Source organism: Schistocerca serialis, chromosome 7, assembly GCF_023864345.2.
Source record: "Schistocerca serialis cubense isolate TAMUIC-IGC-003099 chromosome 7, iqSchSeri2.2, whole genome shotgun sequence".
Classification (NCBI taxonomy): domain Eukaryota; kingdom Metazoa; phylum Arthropoda; class Insecta; order Orthoptera; family Acrididae; genus Schistocerca; species Schistocerca serialis.
The window spans coordinates 483,065,650-483,082,711 of record NC_064644.1 but is presented as its reverse complement, the minus strand read 5'-3'; the positions used below and the strand labels follow the sequence as shown (position 1 = coordinate 483,082,711).

General features: G+C 43.0%; 1 protein-coding gene across 1 annotated transcript in view; it reads left to right on the top strand.

Annotated features, from left to right (window-relative positions):
* The window catches only part of LOC126413159 (protein O-mannosyl-transferase TMTC2-like), an 899,537-nt gene that overhangs the window by 471,513 nt on the left and 410,962 nt on the right, over window positions 1-17,062 (top strand). The window contains exon 11 of the mRNA XM_050083054.1: window positions 13,261-13,505. Coding sequence (XP_049939011.1) covers window positions 13,261-13,505 — 245 coding nt within the window. The remainder of the gene's footprint in view (window positions 1-13,260; window positions 13,506-17,062) is intronic.

Below are 17,062 nucleotides of genomic sequence, written 5' to 3'. Positions count from 1 at the left end.
ATAGGACATGGGACGATAGCGAGGGTCGAAACCGAGCCGAAGGCTGACCAGTCTGGTGCGTTACCGTGTACGCTGTTGGAACAACTGATACCAACTGTATCTGGTGGACCGCTTGAATTTTCACGCGCAACAGCCTGACTGGCTAACTTCAATGCTGATTAACTCGGCATCTTCATAACGTATCAGATTTTTTTCAACAATGATCTCTCAGTACAACCTACCATGCAGCGCCCGAACAAGCCTTTCAGACTGTTTCTGACCATCCTGTGTACAACACTCGTTAAGCTGTTTTGTAAAGTGTACGGTCCAATGAGTCTGTCGTCGACAATTCCTGGCCAGACATCTGAAGTGTTTCCTGAAACCTCACCTCCATGAGTGCCCGAGGATTTACATCAGCCCACAATTGCATACTGTGATAATTTACTACACCATCTTTTGCGTCACCTTAAATAAAATGCAGGCTGTGAAATGCAGGTCTTCCGCAACCTCTTGTAGATGCCATTGGCAGAACTGTAATCGATCATGGTGGTTATGATATGGATGAAACAACCGCTTGTGCAGAACGGATCAGGCAAAAGTATAGTTGATACCTACAACAACTCCATTTCTTATCACACTTGTTTCAGGATCATCTTCTACATGTCGGATAATTTGTTCCTCCATCTCTGGCGTGCGAACTGTAGGAGGGTTACCGCATTCCATTCTCCTTGCTGTGAATGATCCATTCACGTTGAATGTCGCTCGATGTCCAGTACATGTACCTGGCGATTATTGCCATAGTTTTACCCATAATACACTACTGGCCATTAAAATTGCTACACCAAGAAGAAATGCAGATGATAAACGGCTATTCATTGGACAAATATATTATACAAGAACTGACATGTGATCACATTTTCATGCAATTTGGGTGCATAGATCCTGAGAAATCAGTACCCAAAACAACCATCTCTCGCCGTAATAACGGCCTTGATACGCCTGGGCTTTGAGTCAAACAGAGTTTGGATGGCGTGTACAGGTACAGCTGCCCTTGCAGCTTCAACACGATACCAGTTCATCAAGAGTAGTGACTGGCGTAATGTGACGAGCCAGTTGCTCGGCCACCATTGACCAGACGTTTTCAATTGGTGAGAGATCTGGAGAGTGTGCTGGCCAGGGCAGCAGTCGAACATTTTCTGTATCCAGAATTGCCCGTACAGGACCTGCAACATGCGGTCGTGCATTATCCTGCTGAAATGTAGGGTTTCACAGGGATCGAATGAAGGGTTGAGCCACGGGTCGTAACACATCTGTTCAAAGTGCCGTCGATGCGAACAAGAGGTGACCGAGACGTGTAACCAATGGCACCCCATACCATCACGCCAGGTGATACGCCAGTATGGCGATAACAAATACACGCTTCCAATGTGCGTTCACCGCTATGTCACCAAACACGGATGCGACCATCATGATGCTGTAAATAGAACCTGGATTCATCCGAAAAAATGACGTTTTGCCATTCGTGCACCCAGGTTCGTCGTTGAGTGCACCATCGCAGTCGCTCCTGTCTGTGATGCAACGTCAAAGGTAACCGCAGCCACGGTCTCCGAGATGATAGTCCATGCTGCAGCAAACGTCGTCGAACTGTTCGTGCAGATGGTTGTTGTCTTGCAAACATCCCCATCTGTTGACTCAGGGATCGAGACGTGGCTGCACGATACGTTACAGCCACGCGGATAAGATGCCTGTAATCGCGACTGCTAGTGATACGAGTCCGTTGGGATCCAGCAAAGCGTTCCGTATTACCGTCCTGAACCCACCGCTTCTATATTATGCTGACAGTCATTGGATCTCGACCAACGCGAGCAACTATGTCGCGATACGATAAACCGCAATCGCGATAGGCTACAATCCGACCTTTATCAAAGTCGGAAACGTGATGGTACGCATTTCTCCTGCTTACACGAGGCATCACAACATTTCACCAGGCAATGCCGGTCAACTGCTGTTTGTGTATGAGAAATCGGTTGAAAACTTTCCTCATACGTTGTAGGTGTCGCCACCGGCGCCAACGTTGTGTGAATGCTCTGAAAAACTAATCATTTGCATATCACAGCATCTTCTTCTTGTCAGTTAAATTTCGCGTCTGTAGCACGTCATCTTCGTGGTGTAGCAATTTTAATGGTCAGTAGTGTAGAATACCATGTCTGCCATTTCCCTTGTGAAATAGTGTACATACGTACATTAATCCATGTTCCATAGATCATGAACACGACATTTCGTGATGTGGAACGTGTTTTCCTTACACAAAATAATTAATTTCATTTTTTTTACAGTTACTACTTCATATGTAAGAATTCATCTATTGAGTAGAAGGAGTTGTCATTCAAAAATTTTTTTGATTTGCTTTTAAATGTTGGTTGGCTACCTGACAGACTTAATACTATTTGGCAAATGATCAAAGTTTTTTTGGCAGTATAATTCACCCCTTTCCCTGCCAAAGTGAGATTTAATCCAGAACAGTGAATATCATCCTTTCTTCTAGTGTTGTAGCTTTGCACTTCGCTCTTTTTTTTAATTGGGATGAGTTATTAATGACAAATTTCATAAGTGAATATATGTATTGCGAAGGTACTGTGAATATCCCGAGTTCCTTAAATAAATGTCTGCACGGTAATCTTGGCTGGGCTGCAACTATTATTCTGATTACATGCTTTCTCTCTTAATGACGAATTGCCCCAAAATGTGATGCCATATGAAAACAGTGAATGAAAATAGACATAGCGGGCTAATTTACTGATATGTTTATCACCAAAATTTGCAGTAACCCTAATAGCATAAGTAGCTGAACCTAACAGTTTTATCGTTTAAAATACAGTTCGTTCACACTGCATGGGATCACTAATCGTGTTCCGCTAATGTAGTGCATGGTCATCACAGCCCCAGATGGCTGATGTAGCAGATTGTTGCTCTCCTATGACTGGTATCATTGCCACCAACGGTGTCCTACAAATGACAACCATTCAGACATTCGCAATGAACTGCAACAGTGAGACAGTCTACATTACACAACAACGCACATTATGCGTCACAAGTAAATTGGACTGTCTCAACGACTATTGCTTGCCGGACATACAGTTACAGTGGATTATATGGAACAACACAAGTCCTGAAACAATTAGTGCGATGTATTATGCTTGCATACACTCCCTATTGAGATATGGCATCATATTCTGGGGAAATTCTCCTCATAGCATAACAACATTGCAGAAACAAAAAAAGATTGTGAGGATAATGAATAATGCTAACAGCCGAAAATCATTCAAACCATTCTTTAGAGAACGGGGGTTCTACCCCTACCACGTATCTATATACTAGAAATTTTCATGTACCTAAAAAAAGCATGCTAAAAATGGAAACGTATTTATTCAAAATAAATCTGTACATGAACACCATACAAGGGCAAATAGTGACATACACAGACATCATTGTTATACCACACTGTGCAAGAAAGGTGTATATCACTCAGATTCACATTTGTTTAATAAGCTGCCAAGTAACTTAAAGGACACAAACAAAATCCATAGCTTTAAAAAATCTGTAAGTTCATATCTCTTGGAAAACTGTTTTTACTCAGTAACACAGTATCTTGAAAAATAAGTTAATTTCCGTTGTAACATTATAAAAATGCAATGTAATAATATAGCAATATAACAATTTATAAATGTAATGTATACAATCAATGTAACAGTATAATAATGTAATGTTATTTTGTCCAACATCTAGGGTATAGTATATGTACCTCAAAGATTCAGGACGTAAATAAAATAAAAATAAATAAATGTATTATAAGCTACTTCTCAGGTTCAAAAATTGGAGTTCTATGGTATTTACACCTTCATTTTACTTTCTTAAGCCCATGCCATATGTGGAGCCTTGTGCAGTTGATTCGTAGGTTACATTACTCTGACAATGAGCATTTTTTTTATTGATTCATTCCCGTTTTTTCGGCTAGGCCTCGTTTACAAGGTGAAGTACTGGATGACTCAGCTGCACTGCGTCTTGCATGCTACTTGATAAATTTGCTGGTTTTTTTTCATGCTTGGTACCATTTTCTTTTGCACAATCAACGAATGGCCTGTTGTTCATCTGTAAAAACCGTTTTAATTTTAATTAATTTTATATAGTATCCCTCTTAGTAATTTCTCTGGGTTTTTTAACGGTTAAGATGGAATTTACACCCTGACACAGGGATCAAGTGTACGATTCCATCCACATAACGGATTTATCAAGTAAACTGGAGTTAATTTATTTACCATGAAAAATTTTTGCAACAGTTGTGGGTGGCCCGTGAAGAATAAGATAATTCAGCCCGACCTGACGTTAATATATCATCCATTAGGGCTACACGAGTGAGGGAGCGGACGCCTCCAGTTTTTTCAGTCATAAATCATGGTGGTTAGTATTAGACTTGCGTAAAAATAACTTATGAGCACAAGTGTAGTTTTTGTTTATGTAAGGCTAAACCTTCATATTATTATAGTCGGTTATGAATTATGGTCATTAAGATCAAGTTAAAAGCATTTCGCCATAAATTACACTCGTGTAAACATAACTAAGAGCACAGTGAGCGGTTTGTTTACATTAGGGTCGTGAATTATATTTTTTTGTTTGCATAATAAGGACGCTAGGCCAAGTGGCCAGTTTGTTTACAATACACATCAGTAAAACAATGGATCAATTGATCTGAAACCAGCACTGTCGCACTATTGTTTGATTTTCCGCCCATTCTGCACGTAGTGATTACCCCTACGGTACAGCTGCCTGTTAGCTTATAGTGCCAGTTGCCTAGCTACATTGCCCCTGGGTCTGTAGGTTGTGCCACTACTTATGTTGTGTTTCTATGAAACTTTATACTGATGTTAATGTTCTCTTTGTGGCAGATTTCTCTTATATTGAGTTATATGAAATGTATGTCATTTGTGGAAAGGCGCAGTCAAGCAGCAAGGTGCCTAAATGCAGAACGATTTTCAGGCAGAGGTTTACCAGATCACGTCACATTTCGGAATCTGATGACCATCTTCGTGAATCAGGAACCCTTAGACCAGTTCGATGGGAGTCTGATAGATTAACATGTGTGCCAACTGTTCAGTTTGAGGAAGCCGTGTAAATGTGAACTTAGGATAACCCCAATAGCAGCACATGATCTGTAGCTAAGGACTTAAAGACCTCTGATGAGAATGGGAGGAATGGTCTGCACGAGACAGGCATACACCCATTCAAGGATGGGAAGGTACAAGACCTATCACCTGATGACTTTCCTCTGCGTGTGGAATTCTGACAATTGTATCTGCTCCAAATTGTTAACGCCTCTGACTTCCAAACGTATTTTTTGTTTACTTACGAATCTGCCTTCACAAAGGAAGCAATATTCACTTGCCACAACAGCCACGTTTGGGTGCTTCAAACTCCTAAGGAAACTCGTGTATTCCACCATACACAGAGATTTACCATAAATATTTGACTGGTATTGCTCACGACCATCTAATTGGACTATAACGTGTTTCCCCTGCACCACTCCTCTCCGTGGGACACTTGCTTCACACATAACCTGAACTCGCATTTAAAAATCAACCAAGTTAAAACGTGTGCACTGTACTTACTGTTTGTAAGCCACTTGGTTGCTGGACTCCTTACTTGCGAACTGACAAACTGGAATTGCTTGTAACTGAGGTAATTGGACTATGTACGGCTCTGTTTAAAAAGAATGGCTCGATAATATCATAGGGTCGAGTCACGCAGTCCGCTTTCACTCCTAACAGCTAATTCGCGGCAACTAATAGCCTGAAGCTATAATCTTCTAGTCAGATAGTCTATGCATTGACTAGAATTGCGAATTAATAAAATAAATAGAAATATTAAATAAAAAACAGATGAGTAATTAATTAAAATTTTTCTATTCTAATGTATAAAATTGATGTAGATGACAACAGAGAATTGTGTTGAATAATGTTTATTCAAGGAAGTATTCTTACAGAAGTGGAAAGTGGTCCTACGATAACTAATTATAATAAAGACAGGAAGACAACATTATAAAATAGAGTAACGGTGTGTTGAGAGCGTTACGAGAATGGTAGCAGAATCCTTAAGCTAAATAGCCATTCATCATCCAAGACATGCGAAAAACTGGTGTTTCACCACTGTCTAACTCTCTGTGGCTGAAGGCTATCCGCGCCAAACATACATTGTTCTTATGTTCTACAGACATGATTTGCTTCAACTTGACCAATTTCTGCATTAAACTAAGATGTTACCACAATATTTAAATAAAATAAATGTTATAAGCATTTGGTCATACTCATACAATTCACAGCAAATACAAATAAGGGTTTATTGATAAATAAATAAGCCAGCATTCTTGTGAAAGTGCTTTCATGTTAAATGACAACAAATTTTCGTTAAATATGGTTTCAACAGTTATCTGTGTCGGCTTCATAAGAGTCATTTGATACTCTTTTCAATGGTGATGGTAGCAAACACATGTGATTGACCACTTTTAAATTACCATGGTATTTAATATTAATTTTAATCAACATTTAAATAAAGTAACTTGCAAAAATAATAAGATATTCCTTAAAAAACTAGTCAAGTAGGACAAGATACGAGATATTCATGCTGCTTTCAGTTGCTGTGTTATTGTGAAGGATATTGTGTTCTGACAAGCATCTGTATAATAAAAAGATATAAAACATAATAAATCAGTTAGTAAAACTGATAGAGATATGTAGCTTTCAGCGATGATTGCTATAGTGCAATGCTGTCATCTGAAATATCGAGAATGTTATGAGCACCAACCTACCATTAATGTAAACCAGTCTATGTGATTGCAACGTCACTTGGCAAGGAATGACTGCTTATCAGACACATGCATGGTGCATGTAGTATCAGTGAGCATGCTGTCCGCATGTAGAATGGGGAAGGCACATAATCTGTTTGAGTTTTACCGAGGGCAGTTTGTGATGCCATGCAGGCTCGACACAAGCGTTTCGGAAACTGCACAACTTCTCGGATGTTAGAGGAGTGCTGTGGTGAGTGTATTTAACACGTGGCATACCTAGGTGGCTCTGAGCACTATGGGACTTAACATCTTAGATCATCAGTCCCCTAGAACTTAGAACTACTTAAACCTAACTAACCTAAGGACATCACACACATCCATCCCTGAGGCAGGATTCGAACCTGCGACCGTAGCGGTCGCGCAGTTCCAAACTGACGCGCCTGCATACCTGGGTGAAACCACATGCAGACATCACAGGGTTCGGTGGCCACCCTTCATTATAGATGTGAGATGTTGTAGGCTGGGCAGACTGGTAAAACAGGACAGGCGGCGAACTGTGGTGGAACTAACATCAGAGTTTAATCATGGGGAGAGTGCAAGTTTGTCGGAACACACAGTGCACCAAACACTCCTAATGATGGGCCTCTGCAACTGACAACCCATGAATGTGCCAATGTTAACACCACGACATCGGCAACTAAGACTGAAATGGGCAAGTGACCATTGGTACTGGATATGGGCGCAGTGGCAGAGCATTGGATTGTCTACTGAATCCGGATACCTTATTCATGCCAATGGAAGGGCACCAACCCGTTGTCCTCGAAGGGAACAGCTCATTGACAGCTATACTGCAGGACAGAGAAAAGCTGGTAGCGGCTTCACTATGCTCTTGGGAACATTCACATAGGCATCCATGGATCCAGTGGAGCTCGTGAAATGAACCAATATGGCCAATGAGTATCGCACGCTGGTTGCAGACCACATACCTGTTCATGAAGATCTTGTTTCCTGATGAAAGTGACGTTTTTCAACAATATAATACGCCATGTCACAAGGCCAGGAGTGTGATGGAGTGGTTTGAGGAACATGGTGGCGAGTTCCAATTGATGTGCTGCCCCTCCAGTTCACCAGATCTGAACCCTATCGCACATATCTGGGATGTCATTAAACGTAGCATCAGAGTTCATCGCCCGCCTCCCTGGAATTAGGAGGAATTAGGTGACTTGTGTGTGCAGATGTGGTGCCCAATCCCTCCAGCGATCTATCAAGGCCTCATTGCTTCCATACCATGACGTGTTGTCACTGTTATCCACGCCACAGCCGGATATAGTGACTATTAGGTAATTGGTCATAATGTTCTAGCTGATCAACGTATTCAGTCACTGTAAAATATTAAAGTTTATAGTTTTTAAGATACTGAATATACTACTGTTTAATTGGATGTGTCTCATTTTCCTAATATCGCAGGTGAATTCAGATCTGCTCTATTTTATGTGTGATTTATTATAGAATTTCTAAGAGCTGTAAGAAGCCACATTTCAAGTTGTATTACACTCTACCTTTTCCAGCCTAGCACTGTTCACCTTTGTACTTGGGCAGGACCCTAGCAATCACCCTGCTGAACTTCTACAGGCCGCCAGTTAGCTCTCAGTCATACAAACAAATTTTCCTTATCTCCTAGCTTTTCTAGGAGGCCGAATAATTTGCCTACATAAGCATAATGTTACAAAACATTATAACAAAGTACTTTTTTTGTTGTGCTATTAGTTCCTTTGTCTGTTGAAAAGTGAATAATAATACAATGTCTGGCCCATTGTGGGAACTGTCTACAGCTCAGAGAAATCTTTTTCGTGAGATATTTAAACATACGTGATGTATATGTCCCACTTCTACTGTTATAGATGCATGATACGAAGCACTGGGTGGTTATAATTAGACTGATGAGGTCCGCCCCGATAGCTGAGTGGTCAGTGTGATGGACTGCCGTCCTATGGGCTTGGGTTCGATACCCGGCTGGGTCGGAGATTTTTTCCGCTCAGGGACTGGGGTGTTGTATTGTCTTCATCATCATTTCATCCCCATCCAGCACGTAGGTCGCCCAGTGTGGCATCGAATGTAATAAGACCTGCACCAAGGCAGCCGGACCTACCCCGCAAGTGGCCTCCCGGCCAATGTCGCCAAACACTCATTTCCATTTCCATAAGACTTATGGTGTTCTGAGTGTTGCCCTGTGGGATATATACATTGTAGGATGCTGCAACATCATAGGGTCTATCATTGTGCTCACAGAGGATCCAAAAAAAATAATAGATCCACTTTCTGCCACCAGGTGAAAATATGAGCAGTAAGCAGCCAAAATATTGTGTGAATGCAGGAAAAGGGGAGCAACGAGCGAACACAAAATAACAGCATTTCTGGGACATTTACTAGTACATGTTCACATGCTATATCATTTGTTCAACATCATCTCCCGACTCAGCAACATTGTCTGTTTGTGGGCTTTATGTTCTCGAGTTGCTCAATGGATTGATCTGTCAAGTAGCCTTTGGCTCCTACAAGAAGCAATTTCCACCCCACACTACTACAGAAGTCAGACAGAAGCTCCTAATGTACCAAAAATAAATGCCTGAAAAACTTTCAGCAATAAATATCTTCTGGAGTCGTCTGCTGTACGGAAAAGACACAAAAATATTCTATTTTGCTTATGTAAATAGTGGAATACTTGGGTACTGGAGTATTGCTAGTTAGTGTAATAAAAACATTAAATGAATGGAAAAATATTATTTATTGCAAAATCAGAGAAAATCAAGTGAAACTTTTATTTATAAACTGATACACAAGTTTCTGGGTTCTTTTTGGAATAGGAGGTTACCTCTTCTGGATAGGAATCCTGTTAATGAAATTTATATACAAAGTGTGGGAAAGCTCTTTTATCCCTTTTGTTTAAGAATGTTATTTACTCGGCAGAATGGCTGAGACCCGCGCCTACATAACTTGAATAATTATCTGATTGAATTTTTCTAAGTACGGTCAAGGATATTGTGTGAGAAATGTAATGGAGCGATGTGAATGAAGTATGTAATTTCTAATGGAGGAAAGATGGGGCTCGCCTAGGCTGTAGCGCACAATACTGTGAGTTGTGATGACTGCTGCCTGCATCCTTTGCTGCTGAAAAATAATACAACTATCTCTTTCTATCTGGATTGATCTTCGCCAATCAAACTCTCACTACGCCTTCATGAAGTTAAGGATTCCTTTCTACCCCTAGTCTAACTATTGGCATGGTACACCCATCAGATAACCAGTCCACCACGATGCCACTCGATGTTCGCTCGCAGGCGCTAACTAATACTCTGTCTGTGTTCACACTGCACATTAAAGTATTGTGGCCAACACAGTGAACACACACTTAATCGTGAGCGAGTCAATATAGAGTATCACTCCGATTCGCTAGTGACAGAGGTGCTCTCTCAGTGCAGTACTGAGTAGAGGCTTTGTTCCCCCCTCTCTACGTACATGCACGAGCGCACTCGCTCCTGCTACGTGTTCCTGCTTCAAGAGCGTTACCAGAACGACTCCTCTCCATGAAAAAAGCGAAAGGGTATATCATCCACTGTCTTTCCCTCACTCCTCTGGCTCATTGCATCATAAATAGTCCACAAATCAGCATTACTCTTACAAATGGGAGAATGGCGCTCCGTTTAAGCCGACCAATCCGGAAGTACTCGTCTATAGCATCTGTGAGAACTCTGAACCTGCGCACTAGGTCCGTCAAAAATGCGTCTGCTGCGACTCTCCCAGACAATACAGTGGGTTTTGCTTTTAAGGTGAACACGCAGGCCACTATCCCTTCTCTCTGGCAAAAACTGGGTGGTCCCTAGGCGGTTGGCTGGCTGGTGCAGCAGTACGCTAACTCACCCTACTACGGACTTTCCAACGGGCTGGTTGCCTCTGCCGAACGAAAACTCCTGTGGCCGTCGTGTCTTGAATGTTTGTGTATGCCAGCCTCGACTTTTTAAGCTCGGTGCGCACTTGCCATTTATTTATCAGATTTTCATATCGATAAAATGGAAATATGTAAAATTGACTCTACCCCAACTTACCCACACACTACTAATGAAGTGCCCCTGGTCCATCATCCTCATTACTCGTGGCATTTCACCGATTCCTGTAAGAATTCGAGTTTGTGTGTGTTTGTACTGAAGAGACGTTTGTCACCTCACCTTAAATATACAGGGTGTTACAAAATGGTACGGCCAAACTTTCTGAAAACATTCTTCACACACAAATAAAGAAAAGATGTTATGTGGACTTGTGTCCGGAAACACTTAATTTCCATGTTAGAGCTCATTTTAGTTTCGTCATTATGTACTGTACTTCCACGATTCACCGCCAGTTTGCACAATTGAGGGAAGGTAATGTTGACTTCGGTGCTTGTGTTGACATGCGACTCATTGCTCTACAGTACTAGCATCAAGCACATCAGTACGTAGCATCAACATGTTAGCGTTCATCACGAACGTGGTTTTGCAGTCAGTGCAATGTTTACAAATAGCTGTGGTGCAGTACGTTTGTATCGAGACAGATTTCCAGAACGAAGGTGTCTCGACAGGAAGACGTTCGAAGCAATTGATCGGCGTCTTAGGGAGCACGGAACATTCCAGCCTATGACTCGCAACTGGGGAAGACCTAGAACGACGCGGACACCTGCAATGGACGAGGCAATTCTTCGTGCAGTTGATGATAACCCTAATGTCAGCATCAGAGAAGTTGCTGCTGTACAAGGTAACGTTGACCACGTCACTGTATGGAGAGTGCTACGGGAGAACCAGTTGTTTCCGTACCATGTACAGCGTGTGCAGGCACTATCAGAAGCTGATTGGCCTCCACGGGTACACTTCTGCAAATGGTTCATCCAACAATGTGTCAATCCTCATTTCAGTGCAAATGTTCCCTTTACGGATGAGGCTTCATTCCAACGTGCTCAAATTGTAGATTTTCACAATCAACATGTGTGGGCTGACGAGAATCCGCACGCAACTGTGCAATCACGTCATCAACACAGATTTTCTGTGAACGTTTGGGCAGGCATTGTTGGTGATGTCTTGATTGGGCCCCATGTTCTTCCACCTACGCTCAGTGGAGCACGTTATCATGATTTCATATGGGATACTCTACCTGTGCTGCTAGAACATGTGCCTTTACAAGTAAGACACAACATGTGGTTCATGCACGATGGAGCTCCTGCACATTTCAGTCAAAGTGTTTGTACGCTTCTCAACAACAGATTCGGTGACCGATGGATTGGTAGAGGTGGACCAAATCCATGGCCTCCACGCCCTCCTGACCTCAACCCCCTTGACTTTCATTTATGGGGGCATTTGAAAGCTCTTGTCTACGCAACCCCAGTAGCAAATGTAGAGACTCTTCATGCTCGTATTGTGGACAGCTGTGATACAATACGCCATTCTCCAGGGCTGCATCAGGGATTCCATGCGATGGAGGGTGGATGCATGTATCCTCGCTAACAGAGGACATTTTGAACATTTCCTGCAACAAAGTGTTTGAAGTCATGCTGATACGTTCTGTTGCTGTGTGTTTCCATTCCATGATTAATGTGATTTGAAGAGAAGTAATAAAATGAGCTCTATCATGGAAAGTAAGCGTTTCTGGACACATGTCCACATAACGTATTTTCTTTCTTTGTGTGTGAGGAATATTTCCTGAAAGTTTGGCCGTACCTTTTTGTAACACCCTGTATATTGTGTCGGTTATTTCGGACTTGTGTGTGATGTCAATGAAAATGCCGTTATTTATTTCTAAGTTCAGAGTGGTGAACAGACCTAATTTTCCTTTTCCACGCCCGGGTACCCAGGTTCGATTCCCGGTGGGGTCAGGGATTTTCTCTGCCTCGTGATGGCTGGGTGTTGTGTGATGTCCTTAGGTTAGTTAGGTTTAAGTAGTTGTAAGTTCTAGGGGACTGATGACCATCGATGTTAAGTCCCATAGTGCTCAGAGCCATTTGAACCATTTTAATTTTCCTTAGTATTTGCCATAGTTTCATTCCACTGTCAAACGTCTTACCGAAATCTATAAAAGCGGGATGCGTTTCCAATTCTTTTCTGTTCTTTGTTCTGTTATTTGTTTCGTGGTGAACACGTTATCCAATCAGGTCCTACATGTTAATAAATTGTTCCAATAAGTCTTTTTTTCTAGCCGTGTATATCGCCAGGCGCTGCCGTATCTGTTTGGTCAAGAAGAACATTTCTCGCCTTGAAGCAGGTGTCATCGTGGTCTTCGAATTTCATTGCCCAGCAGTGTATGCATAGACGCCCGTCTCAGAGACCTTGTCTACGATCTCTATGCATCCTAGCAATTGTAGCGTCCCGTCACCTCTACGTAAGGCGCGACCCCACGTGAGCGCGTGTGCCCCTGTGTTGCAGCCGCGTACCTGAACCTGGGGCTGGTGCTGTGGCGGCAGGGCCGCGAGGCGGACGCGCTCGGGGTGCTGCGTGCGGGGGCCGCCGCCGACGGCTCGGCGCTCAAGGACCCGCGCGCGCATGCGCAGGCGGCGACCGCGTGCCGCTTCCACCTGGGCCGCCTGCTGCTCGAGAGCGGGCGCGCCGCCGCCGCAGACAGAGAGCTGCGCGCCGCAGTCGCCGGCATGCCCCCCCACTACCAGCCACAGGTGCGTGCTCTACTGCCTGCTGGCTGCTGGCCCACGGCGCTGCTCTGCGTTCCGCGCTTAACAAATGAGTGAGGAGAACTTCCCTTCTTACATTTATCGGAACAGCTGAGTCAAATTTACACACGCGGATCAAAAAGTATTTATGGCGTTCATATTTTTACATTGTTGTTGTTGTGGTCTTCAGTCCTGAGACTGGTTTGATGCAGCTCTCCATGCTACTCTATCCTGTGCAAGCTTCTTCATCTCCCAGCACTTACTGCAACCTACATCCTTCTGAATCTGCTTAGTGTATTCATCTCTTGCTCTCCCTCTACGATCTTTACCCTCCACACTGCCCTCCAATGCTAAATTTGTGATCCTTTGATGCCTTAGAACCTGTCCTACCAAACGGTCCCTTCTTCTTGTCAAGTTGTGCCACAAACTCCTTTTCTCCCCAATTCTATTCAATACCTCCTCATTAGTTATGTGGTCTACCCAACTAATCTTCAGTATTCTTCTGTAGCACCACATTTCGAAAACTTCTACTCTCTTCTTGTCCAAACTATTTCTCGTCCATGTTTCACTTCCATACATGGCTACACTCCATACAAATACTTTCAAAAACGACTTGCTGGCACTTAAATCTATACTCGATGTTAACAAATTTCTCTTCTTCAGAAACGATTTCCTTGCCATTGTGAGTCTACATTTTATATCCTGTCTACTTCGATCATCATCAGTTATTTTTCTCCAAATATCAAAACATCTTTACTACTTTAACTGTCTCATTTCCTAATCTAATACCCCCAGCATCACCCAACTTAATTCGGCTCCATTCCATTTTCCTCGTTTTGCATTATTAATTACATTTTTTTCAACTAGGCATGAGAAATAAGTGTCTCAAAATGACAAGAAATTCTAGAAAATTGAAAACATCGTTTATCACAGAATATTTTTCATTTCTTTGCCTGACCAGCTGCCCATGTGGATGGGCTCGTGGTTTGCCCTTCTGCAGAGAAAACATGCCAGTTAGAAAATAATCTACTGCAATATCAACTTACATACTCCCCAAGTCACCATAAACTGCATGGAGGAGGCCACATCTAGCAACTACCGATCATTTCCTTTCATGTTCCACTTACAAAAGCAGTGAGGGAAGAGCCACTCTCTATATGCGTACGTGCAGGCTTTAAATTTTCGTATTTCTTCGTGGTAGTTGTGCGAAATGTGCGTTGGCCGCAGTAGAATCGTCCTGCAGCCATCCGCAAATAACAGTTCTCTAAACCCTCTCAAAAGTGTTTCAAGTAAATTTCGATTACGCGATACGTTACACAAATCTGAGGGCTGTAAATTCAACTAAATACTTACCACTCTGTCTACAGTCCAAAAGTGGCCCATCAGGACCTTTCGACCGCCGTGTCATCCTCAGAGGAGGATGCGTATAGGAGGGGCGTGTCGTCAGCACACAGCTCTCCCGGTCGTTATGATGGTATTCTTGACCGAAGCCGCTATTATTGGGACGAGAACCTCCTCAATTGGCATCACGAGGCTGAGTGCACCCCGAAAAATGGCAGCAGCGCATGGCGGCCTGGATGGTCGCCCATCCAAGTGCCGACCACGCCCGCCACTTCGGTGATCTCAAGGGAACCGGTGTATCCACTGCGACAAGGCCATTGCCAACTAAATACTTAGGGATTACAATTACTAATAACCTAAATTGGGACCATCACATAGATAATACTGTGAGTAGAGCAAACCAAAGACTGCGATTCATTGGCAGAACACTTAGAAGTTGCAACAGGTCTACCAAACAGACTGCTTACACTACGCTTGTCCGCCCTATTCTGGAGTATTGCTGTGCAGTGTGGGATCCGCATCAGGTGGGACTGACGGATGACTTCGAAAATGTACAAAGAAGGGCTGCACGTTGTGTATTATCGCGAAATAGGGGAGATAGTGCCACAGACGTGATACGTGAATTGGAGTGGCAATCATTAAAACAAAGGCGTTTTTCGTTGCGACGCGATCTTCACATGAAATTTTAAGTATCAGTTTTCTTCTCCAATTGCGAAAACATTCTGTTGGCACCCACCTACATAGGGAGAAATGATCATCACGATAAAATAAGAGAAATCAGGGCTCGCACAGAAAAATTTAAGTGCTCGTTTTTTCCTGCGTGCCGTTCGAGAGTGGAAGAAAGTCGTGTTCCCTCCATCGATTCCTGTCTGACACCATGGTGCACTGCTAGCAGCACGCATCTGAATTGTTTCGATGTCTTCCTTTAAGCCGACCTGGTGAGGATTCGAAACACTCCAACAGTACTCAAAAATGAGTGGCTCCAGCGTTTTGCGTTTCCCTTTGTACGTGAACTACACTTTCCTGGAATTCTCCTAATAAACCGAAGTTGACCATTCGCTTTCTATATTGTCGACCTCATGTGCTCCTTCCATTTCGTACTATTTTACAACGGTACACCTACTATTTAATCTTTATGTCAAGCAGCACACCACTAAAACTGTATTCAAATATTACAGGATAATTTTTCCTAATCATCTGTTTTAACCTACATTTTTCCACATTTAGAGTTAGCTCCTATTCGTGACACCAATTTGAAATTTTGCGTAAGTCGTCTTGCATCCTCCTACAGCCACTCAACTTCGAGACCTTCCCATACACCACAGCATTGTCAGAAAAACAACCGCAGATTGCTGCCCACCTTGTCCGCCATAACATTCATGTATATAGATAACAACAGCGGTCCTATCACACTTCCCTGGGGCACTCCTCATGAGACCCTTGTCTCCGATCAACACTCCCCTTTTATGACAGCGTACTGGGTTCAATTACTTAAGAAGCCTTCGAGCCATTCACATAAGTTGGAACCTATTCCATATGCTCGTATCTTCACTAACAGTCTGCAGAGGGGAACCATGTCAAACGCTTTACGGAAATCTAGGAGTACTAAAACTGCCTGTTGTCCTTCATCCATAGTTCGCTGTATGTCACGTGAGAAAGCTGAGTTTCATACAAATGATGCTTTCTAAAACCGTGTGACTCGTGGACTTATGCTTTTCGGTACCTAGGAAATTTATTATATTCGAATTCGGAATACACTATGCGATCAAATGTACCCGGACACCTGATTAAAAACGACTTACAAGTTAGTGGCGCCCGCTATAGGTAATGCTGGAATTCAGCATCGTGCTGACCCACCCTAAGCCTTGATGACAGCTTCCACTCTCGGAGGCATACGTTCAGACAGGTGCTGGAAGGTTTCTTGGGGAATGGCAGCCCATTCTTCACAGAGTGCTGCACTGAGGAGAGGTATCGATGTTGGTCGGTGAGACCTGGCACGAATTCGGCGTTCCAAAACATCCTACAGGTGTTCTGGAGGATTCAGGTCAGGACTCTTTGCAGGCCAGTCCATTACAGGGATATTATTGTCGTGTGACCACTCCGCCGCAGTCCGTGCATTATGAACAGGTGCTCGATCGTGTTGAAAGATGCAATCGCCATCCCCGAATTGCTCTTCAACATTGGGAATCAAGAAGGTGCATAAAATATCAATGTAGGCCTGT